This window comes from Miniopterus schreibersii, assembly GCF_964146895.1.
Source record: "Miniopterus schreibersii genome assembly, chromosome: 3".
Lineage (NCBI taxonomy): Eukaryota > Metazoa > Chordata > Mammalia > Chiroptera > Miniopteridae > Miniopterus > Miniopterus schreibersii.
Genome location: NC_138103.1, coordinates 59,636,407 through 59,660,463, shown reverse-complemented (window position 1 = coordinate 59,660,463; position 24,057 = coordinate 59,636,407). Strand labels below are relative to the sequence as shown.

Sequence of the window (24,057 nt, the reverse complement as noted above, 5' to 3'; positions counted from 1 at the left end):
TGGTCGCACTAGTTTGAAAGGTCTTTTGGGCTGTAGCTTATACCTCTGCATCTGTATTTCTTTTATCCTTAGAAAACAGAATTGAATGATCAGCAAGAAAAACTAAAATCTGCATTGCTAGCAGGTAGAATATGTTCCTACTACAAAAATTCTGCTTTGTTACTGTGGCTAATTTTCTGCTTAATCTCTCTAAATTATTTTATAGTTCAAAGTTACACATAGTTGTAATTAAAATACAATAAAAACATCCATCATTCTTTATGATTTCTGGTATTGTTTATGCACACATAGGCAAGAATATTCACAGACATAGCAGATGGGCATTTTTTAATGTGCTAGTAAAAGAGAAAAAGAATGCTAAGGAAATATTATCATTTTCCTTTCTTAATTTACATTTTTATTAGTTCTGACCTGTTCCATGTACTACACAATATAAAGTAAGCATTTGAATTTAATTGGTTAAAATTATTGACATTCTTTAGGAAAAATCAGAATTAAGGTAATTAAATGTTGAACGTCTTCCAAAACATTCCTTTCTACCCTCCGGCTGCAAAAGAAGTTCAAAAGGAGCCTGCAATTACCTCTGTGTTCTCACTGTGCTGCTTAAAACGAGTGCACGTTTACAAATGTAATGGGATTGGTTTTTTAAATTCATGCAATTGCAGAGATTTTTCTTTTGCCCCATCATATTTTAATTATTTAATCCATTTCTTCCTTTTAAAAAAGTTACATCATCCGTATGGAAATAAATCCTTGTTTTAAATAAACAAAATATTAGGCTGAATAAACTAATAACATTTTATACTCTATTTTTTTGTTGCTTCAGTACTGAAACACCTGTCAGCCCATCTTATTTTCAATTAATCAAAACACATTCCAGGTTTTATCAATAAAATCTGAGGCACGAACAATTTTAAGCAACATCATTTTTTTTTTTTTTTTATCAACTGAAAATAAATGAACTTAGAAACTGTAGCTTTGGTCTCTTATAGGCCAACTGTTATTCAAAGAAAATTTATGCACTATTAAAAACTTTAGATAACACTGGAAACCTTCTATATACTTCCATTTTAAAATTTACTAGTTATTAATAAATGCCTAAAGTATTCAATACTATTCAAGAAAAATTTAGTTTTTTATTTCTTCCTTTTTCAAAGTAATTTTTAAATTTATTGACTTTTTAAATTTTACTTACAAATTCATAGTATTCTTATTTCTACAAACACCATAGTGAAGTGAAATGGATCATTAAGGCATGTATCAAAATCTGTTTGTTTCAGTTATTTGTATATTTCATAAGGAAAGATTTTACCTAGCTCCTATATTTCACTTTGGTTTCTTTTTGCTCTTTGAAGATCATTCCATTATTTCTTTAAAATCATCCTGTATACTATATTTTCTATATTTTTCTGAAATATCCAAATTTTTCTTACATTATTTATAACCTTAATTGACTCTTTAGTAAAATCACATACTATTAGACAATATCTAACATCATACACTGCATTCACAAATAGAATCACTAGCACACACACTAAAAAACTCTAAAATTTTAAAATTTCAGCATGGGTACTTAAATTTCTCTTTAAAATTATATTCACATAGTAATTTCTTTGAAAGGGATAATAATGATTTAATATTGCCAGAAAAAATTAAATTTTGCTAAAACTTAATTGAAATATATCATGTTTTCTTGTATTTTCAAGTTGCAAATACCTTTCTGACTAATATGGAAGAGCTGAAACTATTGATTTGTTTAAAAATAATTATTGAGGATGATAATTTCAAATGCCTAAAATAATGTAATCTAAACTATGATATGTAAATTGTATAGTTGCACCAATGCCAAGGGAAGAAACTGATTATCTAAAAACTTCTGTAACTTCATAACACAGGGTACAGAAACCATCTAAATATTTTAAATTTTGTCCAGAACAGTTTTTCCTGATTAAACAAAAACAGGCACAAAGAACCTTCCTCCTCTTCATGTGGTCTGAAATTATCTATAGAAGCGCCCTTCCTTTTACTTAGGCTAAGATTCCTGTTAACTTGAAGTCTTCAGAGAGCATTAGCACGCCAGTATAATGCCAACTGTTTATATATTTAAATATACATATTTTTTAATCTCATAACCCTCCTCCCCATTTTTTCCCCAAAGAGAGAGTGTGTTGCTTGAAATCCTGGAGAGGAACATGCGACAGAGAAGAGTCACAGAGCCGCAGGCACAGGGGTGGGGCTCCGAACCCCAGAGACTGGTGGCAACACTTTTCTGCCTAAGAGTTGTGGTTCCTGTAGGTGCTGTTTTCATACACAACAGGCGTGACCTAAATTAGAAGCAAGAAAACCAAGGGTAAAGTCCCTAACTTTCTCAGAGCAGCGCGAGGGGAGGATGCTTGCCTCCGTCCCTGCACTTGGACTGAGGGACGTGAGCGGCTCTCGCCTGCCCCGAGGCCCCCGCGGGTGAGGAAGGACCACTGGCCCCCGCGTCCAGGGTGCTCCTGTTTCCACTGATTTGGAATGTCCTGTGTCGTCTTCAACTCTCTCAATCTGGATTTCCCTCTCCACCCTCCCCCAGTGAGTGGCAAGTCCCTTGGAAAGAGACAAAAAGGAGTCAAAGGCAATTCTTGGACTCTGGGCAGGGGTGCCCAGGAAAGGAGGGTGACACCAATGAAAAGGAAAACTGGGAGGAAAAGTAGGTTCCCGGGACCCCATAGAGCAGCATGAACGGAACACTCACTTTCACGCAGGCTGAGTCTACCGGGCCACTGTGGCTGCTCGGGAACCTATCACAACCCCTCGGGCCTGGCAGCATTGAGAGGAGGCAGGCTATGTATAGAAAAGGTGGGGGGCAGTGCTTCTGGGGAAAAAAAAAAAAAAGGAATCTAGCCCATCTGGCATCTAAAAGAAAAAGGAATGAGAACTTTTCCTTCTGTTATCATTGTCAAATCACCTTGTTAGACTTCTTTGGACCTTGTGATCCAGACTTTGTGAATCTATCACATTATTTCCTGATATATTTAGACTTGGCATCCTTAATTTTGAACATCTGTTTCTGTCATTTTTTTTCTGAAATTCCAAGTTATTTAAAGATGTAAATTGATTTTAACTGTGGATTTAACTGTATATTTTCACCAAATCCTTACGGTTCATATGAGAGAGGGGGTGTGGAGAGGGGAGAGAGAGAGAGGGGGGTGTCCTAAACAAAATTATGCAGTTCTGCAAATAAGTTTTTATCTTGTATGTTGCTCTAACCACTCCCTCCTCAGTTCCTCGCTGCTCCCAGATATCAACCCCCTCACCTTCCCTAGGTAGTCTTGCCTTCTAGAAAGGTCCTGGATTGTGAATTTAAGTCAAATTCTAACTTCACTTCCTAATACGCATCTATGCCTTTGTCTCTACTTTGAGAATCAACGGTTTTACTTTCCACTTGAGAATGTTGGGGAAAATGTTGGGATTTATTATTCCTCTGAAGTCAGATTTGTCTCCTTCCTCAGTATATACCCAAGACTGCTCTCAGAGGTGCATATAACTCAGATCAGTTATTTTACTTCAGATAATGAAACCTGTGTATTGGGGAAATAACTTTTAATTCACACCCCCCCCTTTTTATAACCGTAAATTGCCTTTAGTTCTACCCTCTCCCACTATTTCCTCCCTTTGGGATGCAAAGAGAAAGAGGGAAAAGCAGTCTCAGCCTGTGAGTTTCTGAAAAGGCTTTGGAAATCGCCAGGTGACACAATAGGTTGAGCAGTAGGGATTTTGGATCTTGCATCCCTGGAGACTGAGGGTCAAAAGCCAAGTTCAAGCTTATATGTGCTATAAGAATACAAAATTAAGGCTTGCCCAACAACCATTACAATAGACTTTTCTAAGTTTATCATAATCTCTACTTCTGCAAATAATGCAGAATATAATAATAATAACCTACACATCTGTTAAAATAAAAAAACAAATAGAGACCAGCCTTGAAAATTTCTTAGGCAGACAAAACCAGTTTAATCATACAAATAAAGCTTAATTTAGCTTCCTTTGCAAGACTAACCTGACCTGGGTCATTTCTTGTTTACGCCTCTGGAAATCATACGCAAATCTTGAACTGTTTCCCATGGTTGATTAAGGCACCCAACCGAAAATCCTAATAATACAGCCAATCACTGGACGGACTAAGCAGTCACTGCTTTCTCACTGTATGAGCTGCTTGGCGATGATACACCCGCGAGCTTAGTTAAGTGCTCTTAGTTTGCAAACTGTCTTTCTTACGTGTGCATGAGAAGGCTTTTTTAAAATTTATTTTCCAATTCTAGTTGACATACAGAGTTATATTAATTTCAGGTGTACAAGATAACAGTTGGACATTTATATTTCTTGCAAAGGGATCGCCCCGATAAGCTAGCACCCATCTGACACCGTACACAGCCATTACATTATTGGCGATGTTCCCGGCACTGTACTTTACGTCCCCTGACTATTTTGATCACCGGCAATGTGTACTTCATCCTTTCGCCCTTTTCGCCCACCCTCCCAAGGGCCCCTCCTCAGTACACTGCTACTCATCACTACTGCAGTGATGTGTTGGTTTTTCTTCGTTATTTCTGAACCTCTGATGCTCTTTAATAACCCTCCACACTCAGGGCTTCCTGCATGGTTAGGATTCTCCTCTTTACAACAAATGAACAGTATTCCGGTTTTCTCATCCAGTGAGTAAGAGAGGTATTCTCTTACATCTTAAATTTATATTTAAATATATATTTTTTTATTTATCTTTAACCAGCTGTAGTAAATATCTTAATGAAATGTTCTATTTACCTTTGTTATTCAAAAAGCACATGAGGTACAAGTACAGAGAGCCATCGCTCTTCTAGGCACGACAGTGAGAAAACTAGGGAACTGTCAGAGACAGAATACCTGGGTCTTTTTCTTCAGACGATGACCTTTCTAATGGCACTTGTCAGGAAAGCAGTTCCTGTGCAACCAGGTCATGATTGGATTTTCTAAGGATCTTATTTTTTAAAAAAATAAATAAATCTTACATCAAAAGCTGAGGAATGTGAAATGTGTGATCAGTGACCCAAGAGGCCAGGAGGCAGAGGTGGCTTGGTGGCCTGGGTGGCTTGAGAAGTAAGTGTCTTTGGGACCTGTGAGCACAAATTGTGGGCCCTTAATACGAAAGCTAATGATATAAGCAGAAATGCAGCAGCATCATGAAAGTAAGAGTGACCCCAACCAGGTAAAGGGGGTGGGGGATAGCAGCAGCACCGAAAAACAGTGGTATGAAAGTAATAATAGCTCCCATGCATTGAGCATTACACTTGCCAGATGCAATTCTAAGCACATGTGTTCATTTAATTAAAAATTAATTGTCTCTTTTTAAAGGTAGAACAAGGGATAGGTTTGTTACTGTCTAAATGAGTGGGTCTCGGAGAACACAGATTCATAAGGTAGGAAGAAAACAAAAGCCAGCTTTAACACCACTCCCCGTCCGCCCTGGATTCCGTGTGAACAGAGGGGATGGTCGATAGAAGCTCATAACTGTTCAACACCACGGCAGCGGGTGGCACACCGGCGGCAGAGAAGAGGGCGGGCACCGTGCCAGCGGGCTGCAGGGCTCTCAGCTGAGCCTTACTTCGTGGGGGAGGGGGAGGGGGAGGGGGAGGCGCTGCAGTTCTCCCTGTGGACCTCAGCAAGTGCACACAGTGTGTGTTCTGTTGAACCCTGTTCCCTAAAGAAATGGCCATGGGTCGTGGTCTTCAACTCAGAACAGTTTTTGCCAGCAGAGGGGACATTGGGTGACATATTTGGCTGCCATAACTTGGGACGGAGAGTGCTACTGGAGGCAAAAATGACAATACTGAAGTTGTCCTACTTCGGGCATATCGTGAGAATGTGGGTTTCTTTGGAAAAGACAATAATGCTGCGAAAAATAGAAGGCAGCAGGAAAAGAGGAAGACCAAGTATGAGATGTTTGACTCCATAAAGGAAGCCATAGGCTTGAGTCTACAGGAGCTGAGCAGGGCTGTGGAGGACAGGACACTGTGGACATCGCTCATTCATAGTGTCGCCAGAAGCTGGAACTGATTCCACAGTACGTAACACCACAGTAACACTACAACAACTTTCTGTGTCGGGAAAATTTATGTAGTTCCAGAAAACATCTGAAGTACAGAACAAAGGCCCATAGTACAAAACAAGATAAAATGAATTCAAAATTGGGGAGAAAAGTGAAGCGAAGGTAAACAAACTTAGAAAAGAAGATGGAGCAAGGAGTAAAGTACACAAAATACATTCATCTCCACTGAAGATGGGTCACACATTCATCTCTAAGCTGTCTAAGAACCAGTGTCAGGAGAAAAATTACAATGAAGTTAGTTATTCACAGTATTCATAAGACAAAAGCGAATCAGTGCCCCGAGAGAAGTGCGTTTATTCCAGTTCTAAGACCAGAGACAAATTTCCCCATGGGTCCTCATAGAAATGGCACAGTGACTATATTGAAACACGTCCTCAAAGGAAGAAATCCTCACAGTAAATTCAGCAATGGGCTTCTAAGTCTGGTGTATATAAGATCCCTTCATGCCAAGTGGTAAGGAGATGCCAAGCACTGTTCAGGGATAAAGATTCAGTCTTAGAATACTGTTCAGGAAGGGTCTAGCCTAATCGAGGAATATAAGGAGAACTGGAAATTAAACCTAGCCCCCTTGCGTGATAATTTTATAAGGAGTTGAATGTCTTTAAGAACTGTTTGATGGATTCAGTAATAATTTACTCCAAGTGCATAACTGTTATTCTCAAGTAAATCCCATTTTTCTTAATTATAAGCCTAAACTGGAAAGTCTAACACAAAAACTGTTATAGCATAAGCAAACACATCTCCATGGACTGTATTAACCATGTAGTGGCCAGACCACTGTCTGGAGGAACAGAACGCCTTTTACTGGATTCCTGCAGTCTCATCCGAATGGTAGAAATATATTAGCAGCTTTATATGCACTGATCAGCAATAACAGGCCTGGTCATAAATCAAGATTTCAACTAGTCCTTATTTGCACAATTCTTTACAACCATCATATATAATGCATATGATACTCTCAAATATCTCTTGTACTTTTTGCTTCTACTCCAACAAAAAAAGGATTTCTTCTTAGAATGATGCATAAAATTCATTTTCAAAATCCCCTTCCTCATTTAAACTATATCTTTCCCTAAGTAATTAAATTAAACTCTTTAATAATTTAGTATCCCAGTTATAGAAACAAGCAGGAAATGCTATAGTGAATTTAAAAAAACCTGTTCAGAGTAATGATAACAAGTATCATTGCAAGTTAAGTCAAGATCCAGGTAGAACATAAATGTAACATGAATCGCTGAGTTTCAAATTAAGAAATGTTAGTTTTTGTGTTCATCTTATAAAAATATATCTTACCTATGCTTGGCAATTTTCAATGGCAAATAATTATATTATGAGTTAATCTAAAAAAAAAGTGAATCATCCTTACACTTACACTGAGATTAAGCAATAAAGTTGGAATTAGAAACATGAAATGCTTTTAAGAAAAAACAAAGTATTTGAAACTAATGAAACAAATTAAGAGTAAAACATACAGCTTGATCTTCAGGTAAGCACTTTTTTTTTTTTGAGGGGGCAAAACTTTTCTTCTGGTTGGTCATCACTAAATCATTCTGAAAGCTGGCAGAACATTTTCCAACCCTAACTGCCACAGTGGAATCACATTTTCTCCTTACCTGAAACAAGGTGCTTTTTCCCTACAAATGTAAAATTTCAAATAAAAATTACCATGGACTTCTGACTTTACAGTAGCAAGAAATTCTAAAAACTTAAGACCATAGGAAACTTGTTAACTCGAATTTTTCAGTGTAGGATACAAATATACAATTTCTTTACTAAACAATTTGTTTTTAAACAAACTCTAACCTAGTCCTTAAAAATCTAATATAGTAGCTGTTGAAGGAAATGACAAATACTGCACTTGACTTTTTAGATATACTAGATATACTGTTCTATGTAATGTAATTTCAGTCTCCAAAGACTCATGTGGGTCTAGAAAGTACATTGCTCACTCTATGATATACATCCCACTCACTACTTAAAATAATTGGATTTTACTTTTAAAATATAACTTTGGAGTAAATCTCATGTCCCTAAATATGTTTTTATTTTGTACCAATCCATGAAATGTCTCATTTCTCTTAATATTCATTTTATAGCAAAAAAGTCTCATACTGAATCAAAATCTTCTCTAGGATGATTCATATTTTTCTTGCTAGCTATTATGACTGAATTTAGATTGTTAGACTATGTGTATCAGAAATTTTGTGTGATGCCTGTTCCAGAATTCTATTCCTGTATAACAAACTACCCCAAAACTTAGCAGCTTGAAACAACAATTTATTTTCTCTTATAGTTCTGGAGGCTGATGGGTTCAGCTGGGCAGTTCTTATTGACAGTACCTCATATAGGTGTTGGTGAATCATGGCTTTGCCTGGAGTCACCCAAAGACTTCTTTACTCATATATATGATGCCTGGCCTAAGGGATGGCAGAAGGAGCTGGGGCTGGTCAGGTATATGGCATATTTCTCCCCTCCTCCCCCCATGGGGCTTCTCTACATGGTTACCCTGGGCTTCCTCATAGTCCTGGCCTTCTTACAGTGGGCTACTTACTTCAACTGTAAGCAGTTGGACTTCTTACGTGGTGACTGACTTCTAACAAAACATCCCAAGTTGCCTAAATGGAAACAGCAGTGCTTTTTATAAGTCAGTCTCAGAAGTCTCAGAATGTCACTCTGCTGCATTCTATTGGCCAAGCAGGTCACTAAGGCCAAGAGGGAAGTAAGACCCCACCTTTCATTTGAAAGAGTTACAAAGAAATTATAGCCATCTTTAATTTACCACAATACCTATTCAAAAACAAAATATTGGCAGATTTCTTTAAACTTTTTTTTTTCCTCCACAGTGAATTTAAGAGATCAATAGTTAATATAAAACCCCTAAACTCAGGGCATGTTAGTTAGCTAATTTATTAATTGATTACTGATTAACAATTAAGAAAAACAATATAAAAACTCATATAAGATTTGTCTTTGTGCTCAGTTTGGCCCTTTGACAAAAACATTCCTTTTAAGATAAATATTTTAAATTACACAGCTAAATTCCTGAATGTATAGATTGATGGGGAGAAACTGTGTTCTTCTCATGGCAGATGATTTCCCCAAATAAAGCAACGTTACTTCTAGGTGTCTGTTCCAAATTTATTACTGCCCCAAATTTAATGGCTTGAAAGAACAATCATTTTATTGTAAATCACAAATCTGTAGATCAGCATTTTGGGCTAAACAGGGCAACTCTCTACAAAATATTTGACTGGCAGCTGAACTGGGCTGGGGGGTCCTAGACAGCATTACTCACATGCCTGACACCTCAGCCAACCTCCACCTCCTTTGGGTGAATTCTTAAGGGTTTGTGTGGTTTTTTTTAGCAGACTAGTCAAACTTCTCACTTGAAGGCTCAGGGTTCCAAGGGCAAGTCTTTCAAAAGACATAAAAGGAAGCTGCCAATATCATAAGGCCTGTGCAGGACATTGGCACAGCATCACTAATGCCAAGTTCTCTTGGTCAGAACAGTCACAGAGAGTCAGTCCATCCAGATTCAGGGAGAGAAGGCAGAGACCCCACTTCTTGACAAAAAAATTTGCAACCATCTTTCATTTGCCACAGGGCCCATAAGGATGCAGGTGAAGCACATAAAACTCAGGTTACCAGGGCCCTCACCACTTTCCCAGCCTCAGTTATCACTGGCTTCTTCCCACTATCAAAGGCCACCAGGAGCACACCTGTCACTGAACCAGCCGGGTTCGTTTCCCACACGGTAAATGAACCTGAATACGAGCGACGGCGGACATCCCAGCAGCGCGCTGGGAGCTGTAGAATGTGGACTTATTTTCCGTGACTCTGGCTGTCTTACTAAATCTTAGGAAGAAGAAGGACCAGTCCAAGACTAAGGTTGCGGTCGATAAGGAGGCAGGAGTCACCCTATTCGCCTGGATAACGGCGACGTTTGCCATCTCTGTGACTTGAACAGTGTTCATGTTTTGTCTGCGCTCAGATACATAATACGGTGATTTCACCCAGCTCTCGACCCGTCCCTGACACAGGGAAATCTGCCGCTGTTGCTGCTCTGGCGGGAGCACGCTGATCCCGTCCAGGTGAGCTCGGGCCTCGGGCCGCGTCTCTCTCCCGCACCCCACCTGCCCGCGAGTTTCCTCTGCCCTCCGGGGGACTGCTGCTCCGCCCCGTTCCCTGCAGACTCGGGAGTCCTCCCGTAGCACTCCAGTCTTCTCTCCCGCATCCTCTGTACCGGCGGTTTGGGTGTCTTCGGATGGGATCCCAGCACACACCTGCGCGCTGGCAGGTTACAGCGAATCACAGGCCCGCAGTACCTTAGAAACTAAAGAAAAGGAAGGGGTTTGTTTTCTTATCCCAAAAACCAGAGCACGAGTGGTGAAACTGCTTCACTAAATTAGTAAAAATCGTTCTGGAAAACAGCCCCCAGGAGCATTGTCAAAAGCGGGACAAGAACTCAGGTCTGAAGGGATCAGCCGCTGCTCATAGGAAGCAACGCAGGTTCTGGTCTTCCCTGAGCCTGGCTCAGGACTACATTTCCCATAATCCTCCAGGGCCAGCAAGGGGAACTACAACTCCCACAATGCACGGCGCCAGCCACTTAACGCGATTTCTGAGCGTTCCGCCCTATTTCCCGTCTTCCCTTTCGGCCCCTGCAGGCAGGCAACAAGGTCGTGGAAAAAAGGACTTGGTGTGGTATCGCCATTTCTTCTGCTTCCGGCTTCTGCGCCTTTCGCAGGGCTTCCGACAGCAGAATGTTGGGACAGAGCATTCGGAGGTTCACGACCTCTGTGGTCCGTAGGAGCCACTATGAGGAGGGTCCAGGGAAGGTTAGTGCGTGCGGGGCCCGGGCTCGCTGGGGCGGGGAGCACTTAGCTGCGACCCTCTGAATCTCCGAGGCCGCCTGTGGGTCCAGGACAGGGAGGTGGTAAGCCCGGAATTTGGCCTGGGACCCCGGTAGCGTACCCCTGCCCCCGTGGGCCGAGGAGAGAGCTGGGGCCCTGGCGCGCGCCTTCGTCGGGCACAGGAGTGCGGAAGCGGAGCTGCAGGCCCCGCGCACCTCGCGCACCTGGGCGGCTGTGGAGGGGTCGGGCGCTGTGGTGTCCGCCGGCCCCGCGGAGGTGACGGGACTCGGCGCGGAGGTCATTGGGGACTCGGGCACACGTGAGGGCCTGTTGTGAGTCGAATCCGCGCTAGCTGCTCAGTTATAAGTGTCACTCCTCCTCGGTTGAGGTTGGGGTGAGCCTCAAGTATAAGGAGCCCCCCGAGGGTTACGCGGGGCCCGGTGGTGACGGGCTGGGAAACGGTTTTGAGGGGAGGGCTGCTTGGTCATGAAAAAGGCGAACTTCGTAGTGCAGTTAACCTTGACCTTTGCCTCCTTTAATAAGTGTCCAGCTTTTAACAGATAAACTAGAACTATGTTTCTAAAATTGCATTCGGAAAGTATTTTCGATTTTCTGAAATAAAAGCGGAAGTTCACTATTTTACACCTGAGTTCTTAAAACCACTTCCTGGTGCTCAGTAAAGCCATATATATATATATATATATATATTTTTTTTTTAATTTTCTAGTGTTATGTACGATGAAGGTCATAGGATTTTAAACATAATGTTTTAAAAAGATGCCATGTGACATGTATAACCCGATTATGTTAAAAAAAAAAAAAGTTTATCGTTCTTGTATACTTATTGTTGATCTATAAAATCAGGTGATTTCAAGTTCTATTTTTGTTGCTTGTTTTCTTTTCCCCACAGAATTTGCCATTTTCGGTGGAAAACAAGTGGCGATTACTAGCGATGATGACTTTGTTCTTTGGATCTGGATTTGCAGCACCTTTCTTTATAGTAAGACACCAGCTGCTTAAAAAATGAGGATGTTTTAGTTAATCCATGAAACAGGTAATTAATTAATGGATTTCTAATCTTCCCAAAGCAATGCTTTCCCTTTTATTTCTTCCTCCAAAAAAAAAAAAAAAAAGACATTACAAGTATGTTTTTGTGTGTAGGGCTGATTCCTGAAGTTAAGTGTATTGGTGGAAAGAGGTTGATAAACCTAGAAACAAGTGTTTCTTTACCTGAAAGCCAGAGTTTATTTAGTACTGCTGTTTGTGGGGCGCACTTTACGTTAATAATCTCATGTGACTCCCTGGAAAGCCTGTGAAGTGGGTAATAATAGTTAGTATATGCCCAGAGGAATCTTGTGTTCTAGGAGGTTAGCAGATTTCCAGTGTGAGAAGAAAAGATTTATTTAGCTTAATTGTAACTAGAATTTCCCTCAAAATGACACTGTAGGAAGCCCTGTGGGAATAAATTCCAAAGTATACTTTGGAAAATAAAGACTTTGTCACAGTTGAGTGGGTGAGTGATTTATCCAAGCCATTAGTATAGGAGGATTGTGGTGCATGTGATGAAGCAAATCAGTATGAATCTAGTCATGATACTGTAAACGCTTTCTGATGTGCCGGTCATAAACTGATGGACACAGTGCATTGGTGAAACTACACGGTTTCTGTGAAATGAATGGGATCTTTTAATATTATTAGATTTCTGTGTGTTTCTTCACAGATATGAAGAGGAGCATTTTAAGAGGTGTAGTCTCTGAAAAATGGATCCAACTGTTGAACTCAGCAACTGGATGTGTTTGTAAATAAACGTATGGCATGAATTCTTAATGCCTCTTCTCTGAAGTATGAAATGTGATCATTGAGCATGTGTGTACTTATTTATTTGGGTATTCCAGTATTAGTTTCTTGTTCAAAATAGATGTGATTTAGCTTGTTTCTCAGTTTAAATTATAAGATTTTGTTTAATTTTTGATTGCTAGGTCATGAACTTATTGGTAATTTATGTTATAAATGCAAACAACTTTAGTTCTATACTAATTTCTTTTTTATTTAAAGGGGAGGAAAACATGACTTTAGTCTTCCCTTTTACTTTGAAGGAATATATTGATTTTTCTCCCTGAGTGATAATTAGTTAATTATGAGGAAAGCCACTGTTGTATACAGGTTAATGTATACTGGTGTTGACTTGAGTTTCTTAAAACTACAGAATGTTGATTTTGTAATTATATATAAATATATTACCCCTGTACATTGTTTTCTAATCCTCACCTGAGAATTTTTTTCCATTTTCAGAGAGAGTGGAAGGGGGAGAGAAACGTCAGTGTGAGAGAGACACATCCATTGGTTGCCTCCTGCACACACCCCAACCAGAGCTGGGGATCAAGCCTGCAGCCGAAGTACCTGCCCTTGGCTGGAATTGAATCCCAGACACTTCAGTCCGCCAGCTGACGCTCTCACCACTGAGCCAATCAGGCTAAGGCACCCCTATACACTTTTTTAAAAATTCACGCAAAATTGGACATGTTGTAAATTGTTCAAGTTAATCCCAAAGCTCCTCTGCAGTTTATATTGGTATCTTCAATTCTAGCTACAGTTCTAGCCAGCTGTCCAGCAGATACTTCAACCATACCGGTGTAAACATACCTGGAGTCACGGTACTAAAATGCAAGTCATCGTATAATAAGCTGTCAGCATCAGTAAAATTCCAGCTCCTTAGCGTGTCACCCTGACCACAGCTCCAAGTGTTTTATGTACCATCTCCATAACTTGGCTCAGGTGCCACCTTTTCTATAAAGCTTTCCCTGCTGATTCCTCCCCATTATCCCAAACACTACACGAGTCAAGGACACACAGGAAGCAGCTTCATGGTCACCTCAGCATGTACTGTAATTACTGATTTCCTTATATATCTCCTATACCAGCTCGTGATCTTTCTGAGAACAGAGCTTTTACTTATTCATGTATCTTGCATGTATAATTTAGTGAGTGGTCAATGGACACTTGGATGGATTACTGAATTGAAGCCAAGAATGACAAAAATTACCTAAAAAGAGCAAACCCAAGCATCCTAGTCTATACACCAAAATGGTGTGTGTTCCAATGTTTTCTGAATATAATTGAATTTTTCCCAGGCAACTTGCTGAGTTGGGTTTTCCAACCAAATGTATGTTGAAATAATCCAATTATTGCAGATTCAGATTAGAAGTTTCTGCCAAAATGTAATTCGGTTATGTCACTGGCCATACCATTTAGTGTCATCTATATTCTTTGTAGACAACTTTTTTTATAAAAGTGTGTGTTAATTTATATTCTGACAATAGATATTGATCTTGTTTCAGACCAGCATTTAAGAAGCACCTCCCCCCCTCCAAAACACCATCCTTGGGGCAGAAGAAATCTTAACACAATTCAGTGTGAATTAAATATCTTTACAAAAGGACACCTTGAATTAAAAATTCAAAAAGTTAGAACAGGAGTTGGTGCTGGGTGGCTTGAAACAATCGCTCATCAAACAGGCAACAATAGGAAAGAAGACAGAATGAGCTTTCAAATAACAAGGTATCTTGGGAGGATAGATTTGCCAGAAATTTAATAAAGGAACTAAAGGAAAGGCATAAAACAGCTATGAAATAAATACAAAACAAAGACATAAAAAGGTAAAATTTACGTAGAGTGAAGTAGACAAAACCTTGGTGACTGATGAGTTTGGGTAAACGCGTACACCTGTCTGATACATGTTCCTATTGAAATACAGCACTGCGTTAACTGTGGGAAGAGCCCTCACGCCCTTTGCCTGTCAGTCCTTGCACCCGCCTTTGAAAAGCAAGGTCCTCCCCTTCAGTGTCCTCGCCCATAAAGTCGAGTTTAGATGTGCTGCCTGATTAGGTTGTGAGCATTAAGTGACCACTTTCGTCACACATTGGTCTCTTCTACAACTTCATAGGGCATATCATTTTTGTACATAAAAGTTTCAAAGCATGAAGATGTCTTAGATGTACCTATTAAGTGGTATTTTAGGAAACAGGAATATCAGTATCAGTTGGAGCATTTCCCAGAGAAAATCAGACCTAAGAACTTACAGATAAAATAATACAATTGAAGAGCTCTGAAATACGGAGGAAAATAATAAGCACCAAGTGACGTGAATCAGAAAATTTTCTCAGAAGCACCTTCAGTTAGCATGTGGAGAAACAAAAACAATTGACAAGGAGAGATTAAAGAAGGAAGCGTCCTTAAAGGCACTGCTGCACATCTGCTCGTTTGTATCCCTGGGGCCTAGCAGTCTGGGAAACTGCACTGAGTTAACACCATCCCCCGTGTAGAGGGGAGTGGAGCAGGTAGGTGACGAGCAGTATTCATTTGCGACTACCTGCCCCATGGCCTGGTAAGAAGAGAACTTGGAGAAGAACCAGGAAGCGTAATTTACCAGTGAGAAGGGGGTTCCATCAGAGCGGAAGGGTGGAATATTCAGCGCAGGGCATTTGAAGATGAAGTGCAGGAAAGGGAGCTTCCCGTTGCCCCTACTTGCCTCTCAGTGATGCGCTGGTTACATTCGTGCACATTATTAACTTCTTTAGCAATTCGATTATAACGTGTAGGTGAGCAAAATACAGTAGCTGGATCTTACGTTGTGACTTCAAAAAGAAATGAGAATGGGAACTTCTTTACGAGGCAAGCCGACGTGAAAAGTATTTTGGCTGCTGTATCTCTACAGTTAATTCTGGTCTTAAAATCTTAAGGCCTGTACATTCTGAGACCTGTGGTAATGTCTTTTGAATACTTAGCATTTTCTCTGGCATTATAAAATAACTTTATAGTTCAGTTAATCAAGTGACAGTAAGAGACAGTACTCTACAGAGAGCTCATTTTAATATTTAATAAGATGAATGTTGAACTCTATAAAGTTGAAGGCAGTCCCGTTCCCATATGTACATAGTGTCAGTATTCCAGGAAAGCAGAACTCTGTGCTCTGCCCACGGAGTTGCTTGGCAAAGATATATTCATTTCACTCCCTATATATTTTAGTCCTCTGTTTTAAGGTATTGTAGTGGTCTTGAGAGAAACACTGAGGAAAGTAAGGTGATATTTCCTATATTTCAGGAGCGCAGAAACCTAAGATTAAGATAGATGCTTACACATAAATCAGTACAAATTAGGATGGGATTAAGTGCTTAAGTATGGCTCAAAAAGAGCTAGGAGGGCATTTGAAGAGCTGGGAATCTAGTGTATCAGACAATTTTGTCAAGTTTGGGTCTTGAGCCATAGGCAGAATTTAAGGTCATGGATATGTGGGGAACAGGTTGGGTCATACAGAAATAGACCACATTTGCATATATGTTTTGGATGTAACACACATAAATATATATAAAGACATACATGTATGAATTGTACAGATATGTTTACTTACAGGAAAGTCTGTAAGCATTCCTTTTTTATGCTAAAGGTAAATATTTAATAGGTGGTTTAAAGCAATAGAGAGAGATGATATTACTTAGGTATAAAAATTAAGTCTGAAAATCTGGAACACTGAAACCATTAAGCTCTAGTTGCTATGGCAACCTCTTTTGTATAGATTGTAAGTAATGATGATAGACTTCAAAATTCCACATTGTCAGAAGGAAACTTCATCAAGACAAAACTGGACCCCAGTGCCCTGGAGTCAAACTAATCATCAGTTTGCAAATGTGAAAAACTTCCCAAGCAACAAACTAAAATAACATGAGAACTTAAAAAGGCTAAAATTTAGCTGTTAAAATGTAGCCTATGAGAAAGAAAAAATGTTTGTTAAAAAGGAATGGAAGCAAAGATAGGTGGATTTAGAAACAATATTCTGCCACATTTGTTAAGTTTTTTATTCAATGTCTATGGTCATAGAAATATATAAATATTATTTATTTTATATATTTTTTAGTTGCCCTCAAGGGTAATTTAGGCAGATACTTCAGCTTTTTAACCTTTGTGTGTGTGTGTGTGTGTGTGTGTGTGCGCGCGCGCGCACGCACACACATGTCACAATCATTTCAAGAGAGCGAATAAGAAAATGGATTTTGATTTTATGAGTCCATTGAAAGTCTCCTAGAGAAAGGAGGCTATAACTTAAAATTTAATGAAGGTGCAGGGAAAGTGAAAACATTTAGGCTTTCTCACCACCTTCTCCTGGCACAAAGCTGCAATTATGTAAACATGATACAGCACAGTCATAACAGACGCCCTGTTCGCTAATGTCTGACCCATCGTTGGCTGAGAGCTGCTATTGTCTCGGGTCCTATAAAACTGGCCCAGGACTTTCAGAGGTGCAGGTTTGCGGATTGTTCCCAAAAGTTAGCGGTTTGTCCCCCAAGGGTCCAGTCTGTCCCCCGGGTGCGGGTTTGTCCCCACTGTATGCCTGGCTGGCCGCCACCAGGAGAGAGTGTGGGTTTGTCCATCTTGTACGTTTGGCCTGCCCAAGTCAAATAAAGGAAATGTCTCAGCCTCCTTTGACTCCAGGGTCTCTCTTCTTTGGATTGTCTGGATCTAGAGTGAACCCCCCTGGCCCTAGAAGTCACCCCAACACTTGGCATAGCTGCTGGCAAGCGGTAGTCTCTGGCACAACAAAGGATTGTAATTACACTTAGGATATGGTAGAGAGAGATGAGTGGGCCATTTCAGGCTGTGTTTCAGGGGGGATCTGCACAAATTTAAGGACGGCATGTGTGCAGACTAGAATCCAGTTTAAACATTCAGAAGACTGAGTTCTAAGTGAGAATGACAATATATTGCTGTATACATAATAATATGCACGTACCTTCTCAGGAGGAAAATTTACTAGAGAGATTAAGTTAATATTTTATTGTTATAGTCAGAAAAAATAAAATTTAAAACATGGAAGAATTGTAATATTAAACTCTAAAGTGCAGTATACCTGGTTTTAATATTCAAAATCAACTAATGTTTGTTGAAAAATAAGTGCTGAACTTGGGAACCAGCATGCATTATCTTTAATGTATGTTTTACCACAGTGCAAGAATGTACTAATATTTCTTTATTTTCCTAGATATCATGCAGTTAACTAAGCTGTTACTGTGTTAACTGAGGTGGAAATACTATTTAGATCTCAGTATGTTTTGTCACCCCTTAGTGTTGTTGCTGATCTTCCTTCACTCACTTGATCTTAAATCTGGCTGTTTTTCCTGATTTTGTGTGTGTGTGTGTATGTTTAGTGTTTCTACAGAGGCGTAATCTCTTCAGGATGTTCAGTTAACCGTAGGTACTGCAAAGGATTAGCTAAAATGCATCTAATAAAACTATGTGTTGGAGACTGAGGGCCATAGGTCTCAAAGCAAGAAAGGATATTAATGAAGTTAAAAATATATCTCATTGTAATCTTTTTAAAACAATTGTTACATAGTGTCTTATTATGTTTCTTTTACTTGAGAATGTGGAGAATACTGATAACATTTTATAAACAGGAAAATTTAGAAATATCTAAGAAAGAATATATGTAGTAGCACTATTAAACTATTGACTATAATCTTAAAACAACACTATGGCATAGGCACTTATTCATTTAACAAATATTTATTGAGCACCTACTAGGGCTAATACACTGTTCCAGGAACTTAATATATATCAGAGAACAAAACAGAGCAAAATCCCTGCCTTTGTTAAACTTATATCCTACAGGGGTATAGATAGATAATTTAAAAAGAAGAAGAAGAAATTATATAATAGCTTAGAAGCTGGAGTGCTATGAGAAAAAAATATTTAACTGGGAAAGAGGGGTAAAAAGCAAGTTGTAATTTAAAATAGGGTCGTCATTGTAGGCCTCATTGAGAAATTAGTATTTAAGTAAAAACTTGAGACATCTGGGAGAAGTGTGTTCCTCAGGCAGGAGTTCACCTGTTAGGTTCAAAAAATAGCAACAAGGTCAGAGTGGCTGGAGCACAGCAGTAATCAAGCCTAGTTAGAGGGAGGTCGCTGGGGCTGGAATGGGTAGAGCCTTTTAAGCCTTTCTAAGAACCTCGGCCTTTACTTTGAGAAGGGGTGTCACTGGAAGGTTTAGAGAATTGTGATACAATCTGTCACAAATTGTTAAAGGTTCCCTGTGGCTTCTGCTTTGAGATCAGACAGAAGGGAACAGGATTGGAAGCCTGAGGCAAAGGAGAAGCTCCTTGCAGTACTCAGACAAGGGAGATAATGGGGACTTGGAGTGACATGGATAGACTTTGAAGGTAGAGCCAATAGGATTTCCTGACAAGGGTTTCCTAGCAAGTTAGGTGTTAAAGAGTGAAAGAAAGAGAGAACATGCTTTTCACATATTTTAAAAAGCCCTGTGGTTTAGAGAGTACACAAGTGTGTCCAAGGATGTGTAGCAATTAAATGACATTTGGACATTTAAATTCAGGTATAGCTCATGCCACAGAAACTCTTAGTCACTGCATTGGAGGGGGAAGGAGGGAAAGAGTTGCTTGCTGTAGCATCACTCATCTCCCGCCCCCATCAAAATAAGTATTATAAGTAATTTCTCACTTTTGTGCTCCCACTCCCTCCGACTCTCATTCATTTCTGTTTTTCTCTGCTATTTAAGTTTGCCTCCGATTGAGTTTTTAATATATCACTTAGCGTTTGGATCATTATCAAGCCAAATCTATCCTGGTAACATAATTATGAGGAAAATTGTTAAGCCATTGAAAGAGAAAAGGAAAAAACCTTCTTATTTACTTTTCAATTTTTTATATGGAAATGAGTATGTGCTTATCGTCCACAAGCATATTGTTACACATCAATTAAATTCACAGTGCCTATGAATACTTTAATTACACACTACTAAGAGCTGGAAAATTATATATATGGCATGCTTCGGATAGTCATTTCCAGGTGTCAAATCTAAATTACAGGTGAGGAAAAACAAATGTCATGTGAAACACCATAATGATATGGACAAATTGATATAAAAATACTGTTAGGATAAGGATTTTATGGGAGAGAAACATTTTTATTTATTATTTTCATCAAGTCCAGTTTCAAGGCAGAATGTTAGGGCTTTAAAGGCAGACCCTCGTGACTCTGCGTCGATGAGCTAAACTCAAGAAGAAAAGACTAAAGCCATAGGTAAAGGCCATGCTGTTTTATTTTGTGTCCGGGTAGGCTTTTGGTACAAAGGAGGAGTAATCTTTGGCACATGACACACAAAAGATTTACCTTCATAAAACTGGGGTTCCTCAAGAATACCTCAGATCCCCCTTAAAACCTGGATTAGAATTCACATTTATAAAGATTTTACAGCTGATATTTCGATCTCCATTTAATTTAATCTCATGAAATAATAACACAACCTCAGTTTTAAAGTTTTACTTTAGCCTTTCAAGGGAAAAATCTGAAGTTCCCCTTGGTCTTTTGGATATCAAGTTCAATTTACAGTCCGAAGGACAACTGCTAGAGGTCATCACCAGAGAAAAGTATGGTGAAGGTGACGGCAGAAGCCAAGCCTGGGGAGATGCTTGTCCCCCTAAGGCACATTCTGGCCAGGGCCATGTAAAGTTTCTTTAAGTTACCAGACTAAGATTATGTGAGACTTCAAGGAGTCAGAGTCCCCAGCCTCTTCTAGAGACTATGGCTGTTTTGAAATTTATTCCAAGGAAGTTTCTTTTCCTTCACTACAGACTACTGCTTTGAGCCTCCCTCACATTCGAATATATAGGACACCTGTTAGAAAATTTACATTAATATACAGGCACCTTTAGATAACAAGGCCTCCAAAGTCATTGCAACCATTTTGAATTAATACAATGCCAAATCCTTGGCCTTACACTCTTAGTCCTCAGAAACATACATGCAGGCTAGCTTGTCAGTTCATCTATTCCATTTTCATTTATGTGCGCTATTCTTTGGCCAAATACTTCTGACTCCTAGCTCTTCTGTTACTCAGGTGAGGCTAGACCATAGTAAGTGTGGAGAAATAAATCTTCCCTGGATTTCTCAATGCTCCTGCACTAGCCTCCTGGATCACAGAAGCTTAAATGCTATAAAGTTAGAGAGTATTTAATTTCACCTTTCTTGGAATGTAAAAAGCATCTTCACATACCTTGAAAACTAGTTCTGTAGTCATTTGCCTAGTTAATTTCTCTGATTTGAAGGGATAATAAAACTTCTCTCGTCTTCCGGGACCAACTGGTTAGAGCCTTCACCAGGTCCCTAGGTAAGCGCCAGGGTACCTGGAAGACTGGAGGGCTCCCTCAGTAGGGAGTTTCATGTCACCATGGGATGATGTTCTAGAATTTGAAGATCTCTCTAAGTAGGTAGGTCTTAAAAGCTGAGACTTGCAGGAGTTGTATGGCTCCTGGAGAGATTTTACCTACAAAAGAGGAGAGAGATAGCAAACTCCTTCCTTTTTATAAGCAGAGAAAAGTCACGTTTCCTCATCTCTCCTATGGCTGTTTGGCTGCTCACATAGGACAATTAGCATGGTTTTCATTGTGTCACTCTAAGGGCACAATGATACAGGGCCAAGTGCACTTATTATTTACTGTGAGGAATTTATAAGAAATCTGCCTCTGACTCAGAATATCTCATATGTACATTCAAGATAAAATGAATAGAGGAACATTGAAAATGTAACAGTAATATAATAAACCCAAAGTCAAAATGATTTCACAAAACAGAAGGTTTATTTCTCATGATGATATTCATCAAGTTGGATGGAAGTCTGCTCCTTGTTCAGTGACCCTGGATGACAAGAGGTTCTGTCCTTCTGTGGCACCATCACGGCCATAAAATTCTCAGGTTTGCTGTCAGGGGAGGAGAATGCGGGAGAAGTGGTGGGGAAGCCACCTGCTTCTACCTGAAGAGTATGTCACTTCTGCTCAAACACCACTGGCCAGCACTAGTTACGTGGCCCTGTTTAACTACAAGGAGGCTGGGAAAAGTTGGGGAGAGCGTGAAAACTTAATGCATGCTAAATATCTCCACTATGTCTTGGCTTCTCTTCTGATCATTCAACGGCCTCATGGCAAAGAGGAAAACAGAGAATTAACCTAGGTGAAGGTAATTCAAGAGCTTTAACCCTCCCCTAGATGCAACTCTCCAGCCTCTCTCCCAATAACACCCTAACATACAACACTTTTCATTCCCTGCCAAGTCCTGCTCACACATTTGGAAGAGTTGATAGTTGCCAACAGTATTTCTGAAGGACTGCCATTGAATCCTAATGCTGGTGAAACATTACGGATCATGAATTTTAGGGATGATCTAAAAGTTCTGTTCCTACCATACTTCTCTATCTTAAAGCTGTGCGTTCTCTATGGCCAGAGCAAATATCGTTTTGCCATTCTCTCTTCATTTCTGTGACGGGTGACTGTAAACTGACTCTAGTGGGCTATAATTTATGGCTATTTTTGCAAAAATAACCCTTGATAGAGAAGTAGCACAATGGAAGTCTGATTGATAGGCATAAAAATCACAGATAATATGATTTGTAATTATTTAATTTTTTCTCATACTACACTACAAGTGGCACCATAAAATATGTTCTTTCTACAGTGAGAAAGAAAGTTCAAGACTGTCATTTGAGACGACAAGATACACAAAGGAAAGCTCAACTCCCACTCATACTGGTATTTGTAGTATGCTTGTTTGTGCAGTTCTTATTGTTCGTAGTAGTTGTGTTCTATAATGTTGCCACAGAAACAGAATTAGTGAATATTGAATCTTTGCTCCTATGAGAAATATAGGGTTAGGCTCCTGCAAGCCCCTGTTAGCAACTTTTTGTCAAGCAATCAATACATAGCTTTGGATACCTTATTTAATATATATTGTTGCTTCATTAACACTGAAGTCATGGCCAACAGCACTACAGCTCATGCTTAAACAAAGATTACCTAATGCATGTGTTTTCCCCTGTAAGGTACAACACAGCTTTCCTGTGCTCAGGAACACTGGACAATGCTTTAGCATTAAGCTTGGAGCTATTTTAAACAAAATCACCAACAAAAATCACAAAAATGCAAAAACATGGCACTAAATAGATCCCCCAAAAAGGACACTTGTTTACAGTGTGAGATTTGAAACATGAAAGCAGAGTGTCACATTGTTCCTCAGCTGGGAATGTGCACGTTAAAACATTTTGCCAATTTGCGCATGTCCACGAAAGACTGAAAATGCTGAGTATTGATTTGGAGGGTTACAAACAAATCGTTGTGAGTAGGCAAATTTTAAGATACAGAATCAATGAGTAATGAGAATTGACTGTTTTCTCAAAGACACCAAAAGTGAAATCAGCACCACACTGCTGGACATAGGCAGCCATGCTTCGCTCCCTTTCACTGGGGGAGCAGGAAGGACGGCTTTGGCGAGACGTTCTGTGGGATGAATCAGAACATGGAAGAAGCTTGAGAACTGGGTAATTTTTAAAGTCCCTGTAAACACTGAGATCTTATGACTTTGTTTTGTGCAGGTTATACACCACACTGTCAAACCTAAAAGATGCCTTTGGCCTCAGATTTTTTTTAAATGTATTTTTAATACTAATTAGCTGAGGTTTTAAGTTATCATACAATTGTAATTTCTTTTTATGCAATAAATACCATCTTCTGGCAATGTCTTAGATGTTGTTTTGACCTTCAAAAACTGTTCTAGGATCATGGGCAAACTTACACACACACAAAATAAGCCCTACAGGTTATACACTGAAGCACTTAGATTAGGTTTACATTCAGATAATCAAATGATTATGTTGTTTCCAATAAGTTTCCTACAGAACTGAGCTAAGTATTTTTTAGTAATACTGCTGCAAAGTCTGAAAACTACTCTTTGTTTTCTCTTTACAACTCTCTTTTGGGAGGAGAAACAAGATGGCGCGCAGGTAACAGCTGCACCCGCCGCCTCCCGCAGCCACATCAAAATCACAACTAAAATACAGAACCACCGTCCCTCAGAGCCTCCTGAGATCCGGCTGCACAACCGGGGAGCTGAAGCAGCACCGAGACCGGTAGGAGGGAGGGAGACGCGGGGGGATTGGGGCTGAATCACAGAGACGCGGCCGAGGGCCCACACCCGGTGCCGGGTTTAAACCCGGGAGGGAATCTCGGGGGCGAGGTTTCC

The 24,057-nt window shown here is 39.7% G+C and overlaps 1 protein-coding gene across 1 annotated transcript; it reads left to right on the top strand.

Annotated features, from left to right (window-relative positions):
• The first annotated feature begins 10,774 nt into the window (after positions 1 to 10,774).
• Positions 10,775 to 12,835, top strand: COX7C (cytochrome c oxidase subunit 7C). The gene is made up of 3 exons (XM_081133275.1): positions 10,775 to 10,965; positions 11,891 to 12,034; positions 12,701 to 12,835. The coding sequence occupies exons 1-2, from the start codon at positions 10,891 to 10,893 to the stop codon at positions 12,005 to 12,007; spliced, it is 192 nt and encodes a 63-aa protein (XP_080989401.1). The 5' UTR covers positions 10,775 to 10,890; the 3' UTR covers positions 12,008 to 12,034; positions 12,701 to 12,835.
• The last annotated feature ends 11,222 nt before the right edge of the window (positions 12,836 to 24,057 follow it).

Coding starts and splice junctions, on each gene's coding strand:
- COX7C (XM_081133275.1), top strand. CDS start 10,891: ATGTTGGGACAGAGCATTCGGAGGTTCACGACCTCTGTGGTCCGTAGG. Junction 10,966..11,890: donor ATGAGGAGGGTCCAGGGAAG/GTTAGTGCGTGC, acceptor TTTTCCCCACAG/AATTTGCCATTTTCGGTGGA.